The 21408-nt window shown below is 37.1% G+C and overlaps 1 protein-coding gene across 1 annotated transcript in view; it reads right to left on the bottom strand.

Moving 5' to 3' along the window:
- The window catches only part of AK9 (adenylate kinase 9), a 2653312-nt gene that overhangs the window by 150553 nt on the left and 2481351 nt on the right, over window positions 1–21408 (bottom strand). The window contains exon 38 of the mRNA XM_044066804.1: window positions 14077–14179. Within this exon, the coding sequence (XP_043922739.1) occupies window positions 14077–14179 (103 nt within the window). The remainder of the gene's footprint in view (window positions 1–14076; window positions 14180–21408) is intronic.

The following is a 21408-nucleotide window of genomic DNA, read 5'->3' as shown; positions in this document are numbered from 1 at the left end:
CCCCCTTACTCCAGTGTGCCTTGCCTTTAGGAGGGGCTAAAATTTTGTCAGGACATTTAGGGATCAGCTCCACAGTGTCTGGTTCCTTCCATGCCTGGTAAGGAACAAGATCTATGAGTTCATTAGCCAGGGGAGTCACCTGAGAAGTAGCCGGGCCAGACACAAAAGCTTAAAGGGATACTGATTCCTCCTGGGAAGGGGTATTGGAAGACCAACCACCTTTTTATTTTAGGAGTTCTAGAATGTCTCCAAATGAGATGTCTTCAGGTGGAGATCTGGGGGACCCCTCCCCTTCATTGAAATCCAGGTCCTAAGTGAAAGATTCCTACAGGGAATTAAGGTGTTTCCTTTTGCACATCTTCTTGTGATGTTCCTTCTCAGTAGGATGGTCTGGGGAAGTATTGGAAGAGATGAGGATGTCCTGAGGGAACTGACTAGAGGCTCAATCAGGCTGGTTGTCCCAGTGGAATGGATGAATGAGTCTCACAGTAGAGAACAAAAGGAGACATAGTTGTCTTATCCAAGGAGGGCAGGAATGTCCTATTTCTAAACAGAGAGAAGGCCCTTTCCACAACCTCAAAGGCAGAGAGCCAGGGGAAACCAAAGTTGACGGCAAAAGATATGATAATGTTCCAACTGTCGGCACCTGCAATCCCACACATGCTCCACCCGAGGAAGGAGTCAGATCCAAGCTGTCCAGTGCTGAAGCCCCAAGAGGCAGAGACAGCTCTAACAACTTTGGAGGTGATCCTAGCCCCCCCCCCCCCAGATCCACTGTGGACACTTCAGCTCCAAAAGGCTCAGGATCGGATGACTCAGGGATGTCATCAGAGTTAAAGAGCAGACCGTCTTCGGATCCGATGAAGACACCCCAGAGGTGTTGGATCCAAAGCTTCAAAACAGTGGGCGGAATTGGAGAAGGAGAAATCAGTGGGGACATAGTCAAAGTTCGGCTCACGGATCCAGTCAGAGCCAGGAGTAACCCCATCTGGATCTGAGCACTGAAAAATGTTCTCATCATCTGATCCATGTCAGCCTTGGATAAACTTCTGGTAAACCTAAGAAAAGATGTGAAGGATGGAGGTCTGGAAAGGCTGTGGGGGGATCCATCTAAGAAAGCTGAAGGAGCTGGGAAATGACTGGATCCGGTAGGAGTGGAGGTATTCGGATACATGGTGATTTAGATTTAGAAGACATCAGATCTGAGGAGGTCAGATCTGTCATTTTAGACAACTTAGGTGGCAGCGAGGAAGAAGCTGAAGAGGATGAACAGTCTGGTGACCTCTTTCAAGCGTTTTTGTCTTTAAGAGCTGAGAATGGCTCCTGCTTGTCCAGTTTCTTAGAAGGGGTGTAAGCACCAGCCGTGGAAGCAGGAGAAGTAGATGGGAGAAGGCCTTTCAACACCAGCTTATTTCTCCGGTCAGTGAGGGCTCTGGAATTGAACCCAGAGCAAACAGAGCAATCTGCATCAAGGTGAGTGGATCCCAAACAATACATGCATTCCCTGTGGGCATCTGAGTCTGGGATTTTATGCACAGAGGTGATGCATTTTTTTAAATCCAGAAGGCTTGTCAGCCAGACTGGAACTAACTCCACAATGAAAGAAATTATCAGAAGAAAGAAAATACTTAAGAGTTTTTTTTTTGTTTGAAAGGGAAAGCAAGAAAAGAAAGGAAAAGAACAGCTACCAACAATGATAGTACAAGGAGTACTCTGCATCAAGAAAGAATTAAAATAACAATGTACTAACAATAGTGCTACATAGAAGTACCTAGAAGCACTGCAGCAAACTGGGGAAAAACAGCTAGAGAAACTAGCAATAAAGGAAGGGAGATAAGAGCCGTAAAATAAGGCAAGGAATAGTAATTTTAATGCAAACTCATGATTCTAGCAAGAAATAACTCCCAATGCTTGAGAGCGACAGGATCTGCATCTGAAGCTGAATAGCAGGAAATGTGATCTGAGGTATGTTAGGTTGGCAGGCAATTATGGGTAAAAGGAGGAGCTCAAGAGTTTCGGATCTGAAGATCTGGTAGAATTGGCCGAGTAGTCAGATCCGAGTCTCAGATCCGAACCCATCAGTTGAGGAATGAATGAAAAGGACAACATCAGATGCTCACTTTACATGATGAGACCACAATTACAACAAAAAAGTGTTTTAAAAACTTTCAACATTATCTTTAATAATACCCTGTCATTATGGAAACAGAATATAGCTGTTTACATAATAAATATGATTTTTTACATAAAATTCTTCTTTATGAGGTGAATTCATCCAAAACATCTCTTTCAAATAAAGGTATATGTGGCCTCCCAATCTAATAGTCTCAAAAGACAGTAATTAGTGCTTAATTTACAGAGGGCAAGATCTAAACAGGGAGTAAATGATATCATAGAGGCCTCATGTACGAGAATCTATAGGTGGCAAGAGGTATACAGGCAGAAGTAGTACATAATGCACCTTAATGAAAAAGTGGGCTATACCAGAATTATATGAAGCATTAATATACTGTAAAATCTAAGGTGATGAAATCTAAACCAGATCCAGTACTTTGGTTTCACAGAAAATAAAATGCATTCTCTATTAAGAGAGGTATGTTTTTCCTTTCCAAACTTTTTAGCTTCCTTCAAATTATATAATATTATCTGCAGAAAACAAACAAAAAAAAAGATGACTACTGGTACAAACATAAAATCCTCCAAGCTGTCAGGTTGGGATACTCAAGGTTAGAGCCCAGAAGTTTGCTATAAGGAGGTTGTGTAATAAGATAGGCCACCATCATCTGGGTTAGAAAGATAAAACAGGATTAAATTGTCTAGAAAGGAGCTATAGAGAATATCTATCTATTTATCTATCCATCTGTCTATGTCTCTAGCTATCCATCTATATATTTTTTATCTTTATACACATCTTTAGTATTACAGGAGCTAGGGAAAATAAACAAAAAAGCTCTTGGCTTCAAGTGATGAAAAAGTTACTGGTCACAACAGCCTTGTAAGGAAGAAACCTGGAGAATAATAGATGAAGCTTATTACATTACATCAAACAGATCTACTTTTGCATTTCTCTACTTTTCTGTTAGTATTAGAAAGGCCTTTTTGTCTAGCCTCTGTCTGTGAGAAAACAAGATTATCTGCTTAGAGTACCTGCTAGAATGTCTTGTGACATGGACAATAAATGTCTTACAACATTTGGTTCATTTAAATTACACACACAATACTATATTGCAACACTGGGATACTTTACATGTAGTTGTGCAACATCCTTAGCAGATAATATAATAATAATAATAATAATAATAATAATAATAATAATAATAATAATAATAATAATAATAATAATGTTATCTCTTTATCACATTCAAGTGTGATGTATAGTTCTACAGTATAGTACAGTACTGTAAGAGTAATTTAAACAGATGGCAGATTGAAGTATTAGTGATTTGCCAAGGGCATTACAAAATGGTAATACTCCCAAAGATTATTTGGTTTCTGCAGGGTTGCTGGAAGAGAATTGTCATTTGAATATGAAGTCCAGCAATTCTTTACCATAAGATACTGATGAAGTGGAGAATGCTGCTGTACAATCCAAAATTAATTGTCTCCTCAGCTCCTCACATTTAAAGTATGCTCCTACTATTCATCTCCTGTTAATCAGTTGTCTCCCCCTCCACACACATTCCTTTCCTCCTCTCATCAGTAACTCTAGAATTTTGCTCCTTTCATGATTGTCGATAAGAACTCTTAACCTCTTGTTTTCTGTAATCTTGATTATGATAAATACTAAATATGCTTTTGAGGCTTTTCTCCCTTGGCCTCCCCTGAAAAGAAGACTTGCATGACCAGAAGGACCTTCCTGGTAAACAAATGCAAATAAATAAATCCCATAATTCTTCCTAACTACCTCATAAAGGGTACTCAGAAATGTATACTTAGAAGCACAAAAAGATTATCTCTGTTATTTTTGACCTCTAAGCAATTAACCCTATAATTTATGGGATACATGTACACATCAGAACTATGCCCAATAGCCATTATATTTTTCTTCTAGCTTCTTTCAGCATCATTTGAGTATAACCCCTCTCCTACAGTCTCTTCTCCATGTCAAGTTAGCTTTAGTTAAATCAGCATCATCACTGGTGTTTATCTGAATTTGAATACATTCCCCTATTGGTAAAGACACACTTTGAAATTCTCTTGCCAGATGCTGCAGCCACTAGAAAAAGCCTGCTACAGGAAAATGTTTCAGCTCTGCAGTTTCTGCAGGTCCAAAATGAGGCAAAGTGAATTATTCCAGCATGAAATTTAAATCATATACAGAAGGAATACTTTTTTGGCGATCTTAAATCTATATAATTCTTTTAAATGAAACTTCTACAAATGAAAGTGCTTGAACCTGTGGAAAGTTAGTAAACAAGAAAAAAATGCACATACATATACAAATACATTAATGGATGATTGTGTTAAGTTGAAATCAAATAAACTTATTAGCCTAGTAATCTTAGAATGGAACACTGCACAGAATACAAACTATGCAGTCATGAAACAAATTTCTTCCACTTTTGAATGCAAGATTTTCTTGTATTAGTTCTCTTTGCCACCTTTAAGATATGTTAACACCTGAGAGGAAAAGGAGTTACTGCTAGTAATCAAAATTCTATCCTCCATGCTCATAGATTCAAGTGCTGCACTGGGGCTAAAATGTTTTTTTTTTTTTTTAGTAAAGATTTGTGTAGATATAATATTAATGGAGGGTGGGTGATCAGGCACTATATTTATTTGCTAAAAAGGAGCTATTGGTATGAATGTAGTTTTGTCTTGCTTTACTTTGAGCAGTAATGCATGGCAAAGGCTGGATTAATCGAAATGTTGAGAAAGTGTAGATTAAAATTTGAATTCATTTGAAAGAAAAGGCATCTGTCTCCTACACTTTGCTGTAAGGAATGAAAGAATAACAGGTTTCTGACTTGTGTATTGTGGTGTGTGACAAATAAATCCACTTCTGGAAAGCAGTATATTTGCTCTGTCTGTTGAACAGTACATAGATCATATGGATCCTATATAAAAAAGCACAACACCAGGAATAAGAATGGACCAGTACAATAAAGAAATCCAAGTAAAAAAACAACAAAAGTACCAAAATCCAACACGGCAGACTGGCAAAATAAAATAAAATGAAAACTTTAATTCAGAACAGTAAAAGCTTTCACGGTGTATCAAACTGCTTCCTCTGTCTGATGAAGTGGTTTGATACACGGTGAAAGCACTTACTGTTCTGAATTAAAGTTTTCATTTTATTTTACTTTGCCAGTCTGCCATGTTGGATTTTGGTATCATATGGATCCTGTTTTACCCATGAGACAGTGATTTCTTCTTGATTAGGCATCTATCAGTTAATTTTGAAAACCTGGGACATGCATTGCTAATAGATGTATGCTGAACTGATAGAATGGCTCCCATATTTTGACTTCTTCCTTGCACAGTTGAAATTTTTTCCTCATTGTCTGTTTATGTACCACATTAATTTTGAATTGTCTTTTTTGACAAGTAAATGTCAAAACTGGGATGGGGTGTTTTGTATTTATTGTTTTCTTTGAGGGTTTTCATTAAAATAAAAAAGTCTTGAAAAGTATGACATTGGTTCCAATGGAGATAAGAAGAAACAACTGTACAAAAGATTTGCCTGCCAAACATTAGTATATGCATGTAATACAAAAGATGGAAATGCACATTAAAAACCTGTCACATATAATAGGTGGGAAAATGAATTCTTTATCACAATGGCTATGTTGTCCATATTATCCTGGAATGTGAATGGCCTAACAGTATAGATAAAAAGGAAAAAGTATTGAATTACATTAAGAAATGCATAGTGCAAATAGTAATGTTGCAGGATACACATTTAGAAAAAAATGAGCATGTGAATTTGACAAACTGACAAAGAAGAGGATTTCAGAATGAATATTCTGCAGAATATCAGGCACAGAGGAAAAGGGCAGAGTGCGAAAGAGGAAATAAGAGAGTATCTGGATAATGTGTGTGAGTTTAGAAAGATTGTAGTTAAGCAAATGTTTTTTGATAACGTCAGAGCAGAAAAGCATTGCAGCACAACGACTTAGGCAACAGAAACTTGATAGGGGTTTCTTCAAACTTAGGGTGCCTATAACAAGAAAAATAAACAGAAATCCTGTAGGGGTTTTAGAGATATTCCAGAAATTTTATGAAAATTTGTATAAAGCAGAGAAATGTGGAAATCAAGAGGACAAATGTTAATGTTTATGGAATACTTAATTATGCCAATGTTAGAGGTAGATGAGACTCCACAACTAACAATTAAGATAGAAGTTGATGAGATAAAAACAGCGATGCATAATAAATCTTCAGGAAAGTCCCCAGGAGCAGATGGTATTTCTTTGGATGTTTGGAAATTAGGAGGGAAGAAAGTGCAAAAGACCTGGAAGATTTTGTTTAACAGTATTTTAAAAAGAGGGTAAGCACCAACATATTGGAAGAAAGCTGTGGCTGTGTTACCTAAAGATGACAAAGACCCTTCAGGCCCAGTTTCATATAGATCCATTTCAATTTTAAACCACAACTGCAAAGTGTTTGTCTATACTACCTAAAAGAATGGCAAGAGTATTGCCAAAATTGATAGATATAGATCAGTGTGGTTTTGTGGAGGAGAGGCAAATATTTTACAACATTAATAGAAAGATGATGATACAGAGTATAATACAAGAAAATATCTCTTGTTGGTGGGTCTTGATGCAGAGGCAACATCTGCTAGACTAAGCTGAGATTTTATGGGCAGGGCATTGTAAGCATTTGCAATTCCCTGATACAATAATAAGGTTTAATTTGAAGGATATATGAAGGATTGAAGGCAAGAATTAAAATGGGAGAGTTGCTTTCAGATATGCTGTGTTTGAACAGATGAACCAGCCAGGGTGTTCTCTTTCTCCTTTTTTATTTGCTTTATATTTAGAGCCAGGGGCATAGAAAATAAGGAACTCAGAAATACAAGGATATGATGGTATGGTAGTCCAGAAAAGTTGGCTTTATTTGCAGATGGTATTATTTTGTACCAGATGAATCCAGAAAAGGACATCTCAGTGTTGTGGAACATTTTGAGATAGTTTTAAGTCTTTTCATGATATAAAATTAATGAAGATAAAACAAAGGCTATAGCTGTAAATTATGTACCCACACACAAATTGGTTCAGCAATACCCATATTTATGGGGGCATGATAAGATGAAGTATTTAGGGGTATGGATTAAAAAGACTTCTGTTATGGTAGCTAAGGTTATGTGGGAAGAGACTAAACAAAAGTTAATACAAATATTGAGAAATTGGAAATTCTTATTTCTAGATATAGACAGCAAGATAGGGTCTATATTAGAAGCACGAAAGATACATTCGCCGAATGGCAGAAGATTGACACATATACGTTGATCTACCACAACAGTGAAGGACAGAAATGCCAATAGACACAATGCCGAACGGATTTCCCTGGCCAGCAGGGTGATTGTGAGGATGAGGAAATATATCCATTTTCCCACTGTAGAGTGGTCTCAGAGTTGGTATATATAAGTAGGGGGGTGGGGGGTGCAGGGGGGTTCGTCCCCCTGCAAAAATATTTATAATGGTGTTTTGTGTTGTGCTTATTTACTGTGGTTTGACTTACCTGTATGGCGCTTTTGCTTCCGGGAATCTATTTGGCGTTGTGTCTTTCAGTGTTTCCGTTCTTCGCTGATGTGGTAGATCAACGTATATGTGTCGATGTTTTAGTGTTCGGCAAATGTATCTTTCGTGCTTCTAATATAGACCCAGTAAGATACAAGTGGTGAAAATGTTTTTTGTCCCTTCAGTTTTTGTACATGAGAAGAGAAGTTGTGGACAATAATTAATAAAGAATTGAAGGAATTTATCTAGGAGGGAAAGACAACAAGAGTTAAATGGGATAAGCTGATCCTTGTAATAGAAGAAGGTGGTTTAGTTTTACCTGATTTGAATCGATATTTTAGAGTTGTACAGTTAAGGCTCATATACATAACACAAATGGAAGGTTATAATTCAAATTGGAAAGGGAGGATAATGATGAAGCAAGTGGAAGTTCAAGAAACAGAAAGGGAGAGTCAGGTTTTGCATGCAGATCCTTAAGGAGAATAACTATACAGAATATTATATTCATAAAGTAGTCTAAGAACTAAGCCAATATTAGAATGGAGAAAGGGGATTTTGCCAATAAGGATGATTGCAAGTAAGGGTACAGAAAATAGGCAAGAGGGGTATTTAATTTACTGGAGAAACCTATGAAAGAAACCAAGATATTGGGAACAAATAACTCAAGCAGGAAAGGTAATAGACTAGGATGAGGCTATCAAAACATTTGGATTGCAGGACAGAGACTGTCTTCCCTACTAGGGCTGATCTCAAAGTACAGACAAAGAGAAAGGGATAGGGGAATTCTAACTGAAAGACCTGCTTTGTTAGAAGTTTTAGTTGAACCTAGAACAGAAGCAGCTGTTAAAAGGGGATAATTGGTACTACATTTAAAATATTGCATGATAACTATAAAAATAAATCAGAGGAGGTTAGAAAAGATTGGAAAGAGGGACTGGAAAATCAATTTACAATCAAACAATGGGAAGAAATATGTATGGCTCTCAAGTATGCAACCAAGTCTAGAACATTTAGGATCTGTGCTTAGAAGTGCTTGCATGGGTATTTTTATACCCTCAAGCAGACTTCAAAGAATTTTTCCTCAGGTAGATAACAAATGTTGGAAGTGTGACAGAGAAAAAAGAGGTAACTGGGAACATATGTTTTGGGAGTGTAATGAATTGGCAGATTTTAAGAATTCCCCACAGAGTATTCTATCAGAAATATTGGGTGACCAAATGACTTTAAGCAAGGAAATGATCCTTTTGAGCCAGAATGCAGGATCTAAATTGCCTAGATACAGTAAGTATAATTCTGTTGGCTGCCAAAGAAGCAATTACTAGAAAATAGAAATCAAAGTGTACACTAACTGTATTTGAGGCACTGCATATTATAAAAGAGATAAAAGAACTGGAAGATATATCTTTAGAAAAGGGAAGGAGCAAATTACATAAAGTAAATGGAAATTGTGGGAACAATACATACATAATAACTTTCAGGAGGAGGAGGAGGAGTGAGGTTTAAGGGAAGGCAGGAATCAGCATTTTTTTGTAATGTTGGACTGATGATAGTAGCAAAAAATATATGTGATGTATATTGTATTTAAATGGAAAAATGTTAAAATGGTTTGTTTTCTTCTCTGTTAATGCATGTTTGCTAATGTCTTAAGTAATGATTTAATAAAGGTGTTTATAAAAAAAAGATCTGTTAACTTTTTTCACCTCTTTCAGACTGATGTGAACAGATTTCTCCTGTTGACACAAATTGCCTTGTACTGAAAAGTTGTTGGGAAGTGGATTCTCCAGGCATAATATGAATCTTATGTATCTCTTATGTAGGGAAAGCTATAAAAAACTGACTTTGTGATGAACCATACAAAAGTTTTAAGTGTTAAAGAAACCAGAAAATACAATTCATTATTATCCCTTAAAGAATGAAAGAGTAACATTTTGTTATGTGTGGTGAATCAACACTTCTACTGTGTTTGACACTGCCAAAAAGTTGATATTTTTTTTCCTGAGGTACTCAAACACTGTAGCTACACATGTGATGAATACACTTGGAGCTGTGGGTAGCCCAAATGTTATAGATGAAAAATAAAAGTGATGCTATACTATTTCAACCCTGAAATAATTTTTGTCTGAAGTTCTCATTAGTAATGCAAACATGTTCATATTACACTTCTAAAGTTGCCATATCAAAATTATGTTCTGTGAAAGAAAGCACAGACCAAAGTCATCAGCTTAAAATATTTTGTATTTACATCCTTTATCAGGATTGATACAGCTAGACTAACACTGAAATATTTTCTTTTTTTTTGAGACTAGAAATAACCTAGAATAAAACACATTGAAATGCTTGCTATACCTTTTGTTTATACTAATCTGCTTCCAAGTAAAAAGGTGATTTAAAACTTGGCCCCTAGATGAAATGGGAAAATGGAAGAGGTAATAGAAAGGAAGCAGTCATTCTGAAGGCCACTGGTTTTGTCCGCCTTCTCCTGCAGAGCTTGGATTACTAGTTGACTATTTTCCTTTGAACTACTTTTATTGACAAAACTGCTGAGAAGGAATCCCTTTCATATACAGTATAATTTATTTGATTTGAGCAGCACAGGATACCTATACATTTTTAAAGGAAGCTCTAATTTTTACCTTACTTTTCAAGATCCAGTAGTATCATCTGATGATTAACAAAATAATAACTCTAATGTCACAGGTGCATTATGTAGTACACATTAAACATCTTCATTTATAAGACTCAGTTCTAAGCCATACAAACCAGCTCAGAAAAGCCTTTCACATGACAGCGCTTGATATAGCATGAACAGCATTATAACATTTCAGTTTTTGTTTCCTGTCCTATCTATTGAAGAAATTAGTTTTTTCTATTAGTAATTTGTAAAACAGACTAGTAACCTTGTAATCTTGTCAAAGGGTAACATTGTCAGGGAGACAGCTTTTTGACTGTTTAGATGTAGGTAAGTAAATCTCCTTTACTGACACTATCCTTCTGCATAAAAACAATGGCTATCTCTCCTCAGCTACTTTCCTAGACCTATCTAAAGCATTTGACATGGTCCCACACAAACAACTTATCTCTGTCCTCAATAACCTATCCTTCTCACAATTAGTCACCAACTGGTTTAGAATTACCTGTCTGACCGCCAACAATCCGTTGTATGGCAGAATGACATATCTCCCCAACTACCTGTCTCCATAGGGGTTCCCCAAGGATCCATCCTCGGACCCCTACTCTTCTCTGTTTTCACCAATAATCTAGCCTCTGCCACCAAACATGGCACACTCATACAATACGCAGATGACTCAACCATCATCTGCTCAGCCCAGTCCCTACCCAAACTGCAAAAAGTCACACAGGAAGCCTTTTCCTCTGTTGAAACTTGGTTATCCGATGCCCAATTAATACTCAACCCAAACAAAACTAAACTACTCATCTTCCAACCCACCAAACATACTCAAAACAACTCTCACTTTAACATCACAGCAAAAGACAACACCACTATATACCCAACTGAACACACCAAATTACTAGGAGTAGAAATAGACAATAAACTAAAATTTGACATTCACATATCCATGACCATAAAAAAAGTCCACAAAAAACTAGGAGCGTTCTACAGAAATAAGCAACTTCTCACCAAAGCAGCAAAGATTTCAATAGCAAATTCCCACCTTATATCCACCCTACTTTATGCCTCCCCAATATATACCAACCTAAGGCAATGCGATCTAAACAAGCTAGAGACCTGCTACAACAAAATCGCCAAATTCGCCACAGGGGCATCCTACCGTAGTCACCACTGTCTCTCACTTGCTGAACTGGGCTGGCTTGAACTCCCTCACCTCCTTCAATGGTATCAACTCTCACTCGCCCAGAAACTAGTAAACCATCCACTAAATGTCCCATCCCTCCAGAATCTACTCCAACCCTATCGCACCACCAGACCACTAAGATCCAGCAACAAAAATCACTTGCAGATCACTAAAGGCAATAACTCTGCTGGTGAAGCACTATTCTCTTGCACCATAGCCAAATTATGGAACTCCCTCCCACCCACAATTACCTCCATACCATCATGCACCCACTTCAAAACTTTACTAAAAGCGCACCTAAAAACATGTTGGCTATGCTCTTGCAACTCCCACTCTAATATCACCCAACCACTACCTTTCTTTCCACTCCACTAACTACCTTGATTATAGCAAGCTCAGATGCTCATAAGCCTAGTACTTATTATACAGCAGGAACTTCTTATTGTAACATTTGTTAATGTCTGTTATGTACTTCACAGATAAAGATTCTAGTTGTCTACTGATGTACTATGTTCTTCATCTGTAAATATGTTGTAAGTAATTGCTATGTAAATTGTTAATCGCTATGTAATCCAGTGTAACTACTTTCTGTTTATTTTAACTGTGGAGCTTTTCTCCCCGGGCTACCGCTGAAAATGGACCTACATCTAGTCGGACACTCCTGGTCAACAAATATAAATAAATAAAATAAAAAATAAATACAATTGTACAGGATCGGACTTGTGTATATTATATAAATGCAATCTATCTAATGGTGATATATATATATATATATATATATATATATATATATATATATATAAAGACAGCTTTTTGGGCAGCAGACTATTGCAGTTGCACCTTAGTATTCTTTCCATAGAAAAACACGATTCCACCTATGGTAGTAACTAGTGTCCCAGCTGTTATGATGCAGTTTCCTACACAATACTAAAGAACTCTCTGTAAAGGTTTCATTATCAAAGGTGGGTTGAACCATATTACAGACTGAATTAGCATTGGAATGGGTAGGCTGATAAAGAATTACTGAAGCAGTAGGTTTATTCATAATTGAAACCTCTAGACTAGTGGACTAAAACTCAGATGGCTCAAGGGCAGGATAACAATGGGTCTACCAATCCAAGAGCTAGCGAAGTGGCAACCAAAAAGAGAAAGTCACTCATTCACATGCACAACACACACACACAGCAGGCATATTATTTCACAATTGCACAAATACGCAAACTCATACTCCTGCACATTTCACGCACCATGTGGAGAGGTGCAAATCACTTGGTATCTGCAACAAGCAACAGTACAAGATACCTCTGTTGGGCAGCCAGTCTAGTACTGCGACTTCCTGTAGTTCAAACCATACCAATAAATGAAGCACATAGAATCTAAGTGCTTCTGCTTTTTGTTTGTTTTATCCTCCAGGACATCTTTGTCTCACTAGCTCCACATTCAAACCAATAAAGGAGAAGAGCTGCTACAGCCAGTCCCGGACACAAAGACAAATATTTGTGGTTCTGGTTCAAATCACAAAGTGAACAAAGTTTTTTTTTTAAACACAGCAGTGAAATAGACTGGGGTAAAGTGCAAATTGGCCATGTGTGGCCTGAAAATCATGAGTTTGAGACCCCTGCTCTAGATTAAGCATGATTTCAGACATCACCAGTGAAGGTACCAACAATGTTGCTATTAATGTACTGTCTTTTGGCAGCATTCGGATTGGTCTGTAGAACTTAAAACTGTATGTCTCTCTATTACTGAACTTGATAAATAGCTCCTTTCTCAGAAGCCCTGGAAGATTTTTGTTTCTTTAGTTGTTTGACAACCTCCTTTGATGATTCACCAATACCTGGTTTAAAAACTTTATCCTTTTTATCTTGCTTGTTTTGTATCTTCCTGATTTATGTCTTTAAGAAAAAGAAAATAAAGTATTAAAACACGTCAAAAATATGAAAAAATGGTTGACTAGAATGGCAATAACCTACCACAATTAGAAATTTATATTTACTGAAAGACTGAAGACCTCTGAAGAAAAACAATAAGCAGAAAATAATCATGCACCACTATCCAGCTCCAGTTACTGTGATACTGGTGCGGAATGTAAAGCACTTTAAGCAGCAGGAAGAGCTAAAGAAGGTTTCTGACAATGTTTATAATACCCTTTCATGCATTTTCAAGGCTTCAATGGAATGTTTGCATGGGACCAGCTTTTGCCTTCATAAGGAATACAGCTCTGCTAATGAAAATTCTGAACTGAAGGCCGATGGTGGAATATAACTCAAAAGTAAAGACTTACTCTTATAGTGACCATTGAGGAAGATCACAAGAAATACACCTTGCTCTTGTAAAAGGAAGCCTAGCTTTGCAGAAATGACAAGTTTAAATGACATATCACTTCAATGTAACCATTTCAGTTAGAACAGAGAAAATAACCATGATTCAGTATGTATTAGGCAGGGATGGATTTTGATTTAATACTTATTCATTCTCTGTTTTACTTATTTCTACAATTATACTTTTGTTGTCATTAGCTACTTGCTTAGAGATGGTATGTTTACAGTCTACAAATCTTTAGAAAGAAGACTTGCCTGTTCTAGGTATCCAAGCATTGGAAGTGAGGTAAGAAGCACTGGTTCCTTCTTAGGAGGTACTTTGTGTGGAAGCTTTTGATTCCAGTATTTTGCTGGTTTCCTACAAAATGCAAAGAATGATAAAATTATGTATTGTATTAGATGTACAATTAACTATAAAAGGTGTGAACATCCTTCTGATCTAATAAATGAATCTAAGACTTAGAATGCAGTACTAATAAAAGTATACTTAATATTTTGTAAGAAATTTGTATCAGTCTTGGCATTTCAAATGCGAAGGTAAGGGGAATTTTATAGAATATGTGGGTCACACTCAAAGTTTTATGAATATTTTAATTACACCCATGCCAGAAGTGGAAATGTGTATTAGAAAAGATGTGCTGCTATCTCAGGCAACACAATAAAATTTTTGTCAACATAGCTTTAACAAAATAAGCATGGCTTGGAGTAAAGCACTTCAAGATTTCAATTCTGTACATACTAAAATTAAACATTTAATTACTCTTTACAAATAAGTGAAGAGGGGAAAATTTATAAGTTTTTACAGTTAATAGTGGATTACATGAGTCAAGTCAGCATCGTTTGTATCTCACAAAAAATTCACTGCAGACTTCTTCTTCTTCTTTCGGCTGCTCCCATTAGGGGTCGCCAAAGCGGATCAACTGTTTCCATTTCTTCCTGTCCTCTGCATCTTGCTCTGTCACACCAACCACCTGCATGTCTTCTCTCACCACATCCATAAACCTTATCTTAGGCCTTCCTCTTTTCCTGTTACCTGGCAGCTTAATCCTTAGCATCTTTTTCCCCAATATACTCTGCATCCCTCTTCAGCACATGCCCAAACCAATGTAATCTTGCCTCTCTGGCTTTGTCTCCAAACCTTCCAACCTGGGCTGACCCTCTAATATACTTATTCCTAATCCTGTCCATCCTTGTCACACCCAGTGCAAATCTTAACACCTTCAACTCTGCCACATCAAGCTCTGACTCCTGCCTTTTTGTCAATGCCACCGTCTCCAACCCATATAACATAGCTGGTCTCACTACCTTCTTGTAGACCTTCCCTTTCACTCTTACTGGTACTCGTCTGTCACACTCCTGACACTCTTCTCCACCCACTCCATCCTGCCTGTACTCTCTTTTTCACCTCTCTTCCACACTCACCATTACTCTGAACTGTTGATCCCAAGTATTTAAACTCATCCACCTTCGCCACCTCTACTCCCTGAATCCTCACAATTCCTCTATCCTCCCTCTCATTCACACACATATATTCTATCTTAGTCCTGCTGACCTTCATTCCTCTTCTCTCTAGAGCATATCTCCACCTCTCCAGGGTCTCCTCCACCTGTTCCCTACTCTCACTATAGATCACAATGTCATCTGCAAACATAATAGACAACGGGGACTCCTGTTTGATTTCGTCTGTCAACCTGTCCATCACCATTGCAAATAAGAAAGGGCTAAGAGCTGATCCTTGATGTAATCCCACCTCCACCTTAAACGCATCCATCACTCCCACTGCAGACCTCATCGCTGTCACACTACCCTCGTACATATCCTGCATCACTCTTACATACTTCTCTGACACTCCCAACTTCCTCATACAGTACCACAACTCCTGTCTAGGCACCCTGTCATGTGCTTTCTCTAAATCCAGAAAGACACAATGCAACTCATTCTGACCTTCTCTGTACTTCTCCATCAACACTCTCAGAGCAAACATCGCATCTGTAGTGCTCTTTCCTGGCATGAAACCATATTGCTGATCACTAATCATCACCTCCCTTCTCAACCTAGCTTCCACTACTCTTTCCCATAACTTCATGCTGTGACTGATCAGTTTAATCCCTCTGTAGTTTACTACAGCTCTGCACATCACCCTTATTCTTAAAAATCGGTACCAAAACACTTTTTCTCCATTCCTCAGGCATCCTCTCACTTTCCAAGATTTCATTAAACAATCTAGTTAAAAAACTCCACTGCCATTTCACCTAAACACCTCCATGCTTGCAAAGGTATGTCATCTGGACCAACATCCTTTCCATTCTTCATTCTCTTCATAGCTATCCTTACTTCCTCCTTGCTAATCCATTGTACTTCATGATTCACTATCCCCACATCATCCAACCTTCTCTCCTTCTCTTTCTCTTCATTCATCAACCCTCAAAGTACTCAAAGTACTGCAGACTTAAAACTTCAAATTTTATCATCTATAGTTTTATTTCTCTTTGCAATCCACCATGAAAAGGTCTCCTCATTCCCAACCTACATAGCACTAATAACTGTAAAATATACCTCTATAATTCTGGCTTGCTGATTTTTGATTTAAGACAATATATTAGCAGGGAAAAACTTGAACTATTACAAAAGGTTTCAGAAACTGTCACTGCATTATGCTTCTTTCAGGTTACTCACAGGTGACCTCTACCTGATTTATAGATTCAGTTATACCTGAATGTCTGTGCCTGGTGGACATTGCTAGGAAACTAATCTTAGATTGTTAAATATAATACTAAAAACAAATAATAACTTCTAAGATTAAGGAATAGGCTGCCCCTTACTGACTGCCAGGAGACAGGCAGTCAGTCAGCCAGCCAGTCATAAATCCATCCATCCATCCATAACCCCTTTTTCCCATTTTTGCACATGGGATTGAGATATCACTTCAACAGTAAAGGTCATCTAGAGCCAAGGTTCACACCACCTGGTGGCTACCCCTTCTGCCATTGTTCTTCCATAGCACATACGTGCACAAAGTCACACCTATGGCAAATAACCTTGTGTGTGTGTGTGTGTGTGTGTGTGTGTGTGTGTGTGTGTGTGTGTGTGTGTGTGTGTGTGTGTGTCTAAGAAGTAGAATATACCAACATGGTGTTACTACATCTACTTTATATATGTGTTAATTTATACATCTCTCTCTCTCTCTCTCTCTATATATATATATACATATATATGAATACCCTACCTAACAATAAAAAAGATGACATACATAAACTCAACAGGAAAACATTGACACTGCTGCACCAAATTGCTACTGTTTAATATTGACAGACAATATTCCCAGCAATGTACATTTTTAAGTGAAAAAACTTAAAAAAACTTACTTTCTGTAGTTTTGCAGGAGGGCAAGCCCCCTACTTATATATACTAACTCCACAATCATACTAACTCATAAAAAGTGAGTAACATACCACAATATGGGAATCATTATCAAAACGTCTATGATTTACAACCAAGGTATATTTAATCAAGGAAATCATTAAAGGTGCACATTTAGATATCACACCAGCAAACATCACAACAGTACTTGAACCTGACCATTTCTCCTTTACTGCTATTTAGTAGCAGCACATCTTACTACCAGCTGTATGACCTATCACACATGACATTTTGACAGTTGATCTTTTACAAACCTGACTTTTATATGTAGACGTGTGTCAATATTCTCACATTTAGATTAATTTAAATATTCCTAAACATACATAGAAAGATATAGATATATTTAAACACACACACACACACACACACACACACACACACACACACACACACACACACACACACACACACATATGCACATAACGATGTACACACAGGGAGTAGAACATAAGACTCTGGAGTTATGCTAACACCAGAGTAAGGTAGTATTCTCTCACTAATCACTGGTCCTACAGCAAAATATATTAGTACATCCAACTTCATCATTTCTGTCTGGAGTCTAAATCTTGCACACTTTTCTACTGTTATGCAACAGATTTTAATTTGCTTTACCTCGATTCTATGTCAAATGTCAGTTAGTGCTGTAATGGAACCTATTAAACAATATATGTAGTTTACATCTCCTAGATCTGGAACAGTGAGGCTTAACCAAGGGGAGAACATACCTTTTGAAAAAAAAGGACTTACTGTATAAACTACTTATGTGGCTCTTACTAAATCCTTCAGTGCTATTCCTCATAAAAAATACTGACAAATTAGAAGTACCAAACACCAACAGGTATATAATTAAACAGATAAAAATCAATCACTAAGCAACAAAATGCAAAAAGCGGGGAGTCATTTGTCATTCTGTGCTGGCATTACTATTGATGTTTCATATAGCTCTGTATGTGCCTTCTCTGTAGGCTTTTCCATATTGATATAAAAATGGGAAAGAAGCTATGGATACTATGGATAACAAAATATGCAACTGACTATACATTATAATAAGTTTAAGATGTGTTAGAGAAAACAGTTAAAGTTATAACAAATACATAATCTGGACACATGGTAAAAAGGATATACATTTTCATAATGAATTAAATGATCAAATCATGAACACGTACAGCATAATTGAAACCTTAGAACTTCAGAGTATGAAATACTAAATTTTAACAAGTATGTGTCCGCTACAGTCAGAAAGATGCATTCAACAGCCTGTTTGATGCTAAAAGTTACATGTAGTCAAGTCTAGGGAAATGATTTTTCCTACCCTTTATTAATTCCTTTACTGAAAACAATACTAATTGCTCTTTTGCCGCCAAACAAACTCCCTAAACCAACATGAAAAAGTATAGTGATTCCTAAGAAGATGAAAAATCGAAACTATTCTGAAAAATAATGAGCTGTAATTACACTGTTGAAAATGTAGGCATCTCAGAGGTGACCTCTGCCTGATCTTTAAGGCAATGTCTGACTCAGTTCCACATTTATTTTTAATCATTTATATAAAATTATTATAATGTCTACCCTTAGGCATTTTAAATACAAAATAGTACAAACTGGAGCAGAATGCCTCAATACAGCGAAGCATTAAAATACATGCTTAGAATATACTACTGCTAGTGCCAGATCAGGAAATCCACTGTTGACAATAAGCACTGACAAAAGAATAAAAAAGCAGAATATGTATGCAACACCATCCCTGGAATTTAGAAAGGGTTACCATGAGTGGTAAGCCGTACTATGAACAGCTAGTCCTCTCAGTAACACTTGATTCAGAGACAGCCCTACTGCAGTGATTTTCCATGAGCACAAAAATCACCACAGAGGGTGCTCCCATTGGCTATGCTGCAGAATAATGAGGCAGTCTGGGGGAGATAGTAATGCTCATCAGCCATGTGCTCAGCCACAGAAATGCCAAGGGTAAGTGATTTATGCTGACGATTGATTCAGAGAATCACTCATCAGTGTAAACTAGCATGGCTGGCCATTGTAATTAACACAGCTAAAATAAGGCAATCACCTATTCAAGTCAGGGGGACAGATAATGTTGGAGTTAAGTTTAGCTCAGTTCAGTGGAATAGTAGTTTCAGTGTGTGTGTGTGTGTGTGTGTGTGTGTGTGTGTGTGTGTGTGTGTGTGTGTGTGTGTGTGTGTGTATGTATGTGTGGGCGCATCATACCTCTTCACCTCCTAGCACAAGACATTTAGACAAAGCCAAAAATAATGGAAAGACAAAGGCCCCAAATTAACGACAGATTTTAAATATTGCTCTTATAAACTTAGAACATTTATAGAATAACAGGTTTATCATTATCATTCATTTTCTGAAGGATATGAAGTGTGAGACTGACATATCATTTATTATTGGCTTGTAAACACAATGATTTTCCAGAAAACCCAAATATTACGAAGAACATATTAAAAATATGAGGCAAACATTCTGTAAAAAATATGGACATTTGAGAAGTATGACATCTGTGTGTGTGTGTGTGTGTGTGTGTGTGTGTGTGTGTGTGTGTGTGTGTGTGTGTGTGTGTGTGTATGTGCATGTGTGTATGTATGCATGTGTTTCTGTCTGGGTGGCCACATTAGGGAGTTTAGTTAGGGGATTGCGATATTAGGGGTGTGTGCGTTCATTTGTGAATAGGTGAGTGTGTTCATTTTGGGGGTGATGTTGAACGTATGAGTGTGTGTGTATATGAGTGTGTGTGTGTGTGTGTGTGTGTGTGTGTGTGTGTGTGTGTGTGTGTGTGTGTGTGTGTGTGTGTGTGTGTGCGCGCGTGAGCATGTGTGTATCTGAATGTCTGCATATGTGTGTGCTTGGGAGAGTAAATGGGGGAGGCAGTGCCAACACGATAACTGGGCTGCAAATTGTAATTTCTGCTGAAAAGTGCTTTTTAGTGCTGGAGATAATTATGGAGTATTCAGAGACATGCAATTAACAGATAATGAGATCTTCCTCATTGTGGTTAAAACTGTCTCTGAATTGCTTTTTCTATGCTCATGTACATTGGACCTACTTGTGGTAGGGAGTGTATGTGGCCACCATGGATTTATATGAATCCCAGTATATGTCTTATGTACTGTTGTAGCAAGCTTCAAGTTAAAAAACAAGTTGACTTCATTGATTATATTCTTCAAAAATAGCCATGATATATACATAAGATATAGAAAACTTGTAAAAAGATGTAACAGGAATTAAACTTCTCAAAGACAAATAGGTCACAAATCTGTCTTCATAATTTATGAAACTATACTTTTCTGAGCTTGTACATTTATGACCAGTCTTCTCTCTTTTTGTTTGATAAGTGATAAGTACCTGACTGATAAATATTATGAACTTATGACAGGCAATTTATTTAACTGGGAAATATAAAGTATTTTATATTCATTATACAAAGTAGCGTGTATTATTTTATAATGATGATTTTAACTGAGCCTTAACTCTACAGTAAGAATACCATGGGCTTTTTCACTACAAAATAATACTTTGTACACATTCATATACATATTTAATAAATGTAAAATTTCAATCTTTAGAATCATGATTGTCTCTTGAATAGTCCACTTACCATTTATCTGCCTGTTTTTTTTCTATGGTTTTCTATATCTATAACTTTTACTCTATACTTCTGTTCTTCCTTTTGGGAAAGTTTTTTGGATACTGAGATAGTGAAGCAGGGATGCTCATTGTAAATGCTGTGATGAACAAATATGAGAATTTTATTTTGGTCTTTGCAGTTTGTCTATATTGTGATTGGAATGGGTAGCTACAATAAGAAAGCCACAATGCAGTCACAGTTGCAGTACTGTTAGGCAGTAGGTCAACTCTTATCTAATGTGAGATGATGTGTTATTTTGAATGGTACTCTGAGCTGTGTGAGGACTTTGTTGACTTGACCATCCATGTGAGGTAAGAGAGAGAGTTGTGCCAAGTGCTATCTCTAAGTATTTCTGTAATATGACTGCTGAGAAATAGGTTAATTATGTGCAGTGCAGGAATGTTTGCAAGTCTTTTACTTGTGCCAAATAGCATGATGGTATTGCTTTGATGTTTTACTTGTTAGCAAGTGACCAGTTCCAGAGACTTTCAAAGTCTGCTCAGCATTCTGAAGCTCAGTGA

This window comes from Protopterus annectens, chromosome 1.part0 (assembly GCF_019279795.1).
Source record: "Protopterus annectens isolate FY-2018-M chromosome 1.part0, PAN1.0, whole genome shotgun sequence".
NCBI lineage: Eukaryota > Metazoa > Chordata > Ceratodontiformes > Protopteridae > Protopterus > Protopterus annectens.
This window is presented reverse-complemented; position numbering and strand designations above follow the sequence as displayed.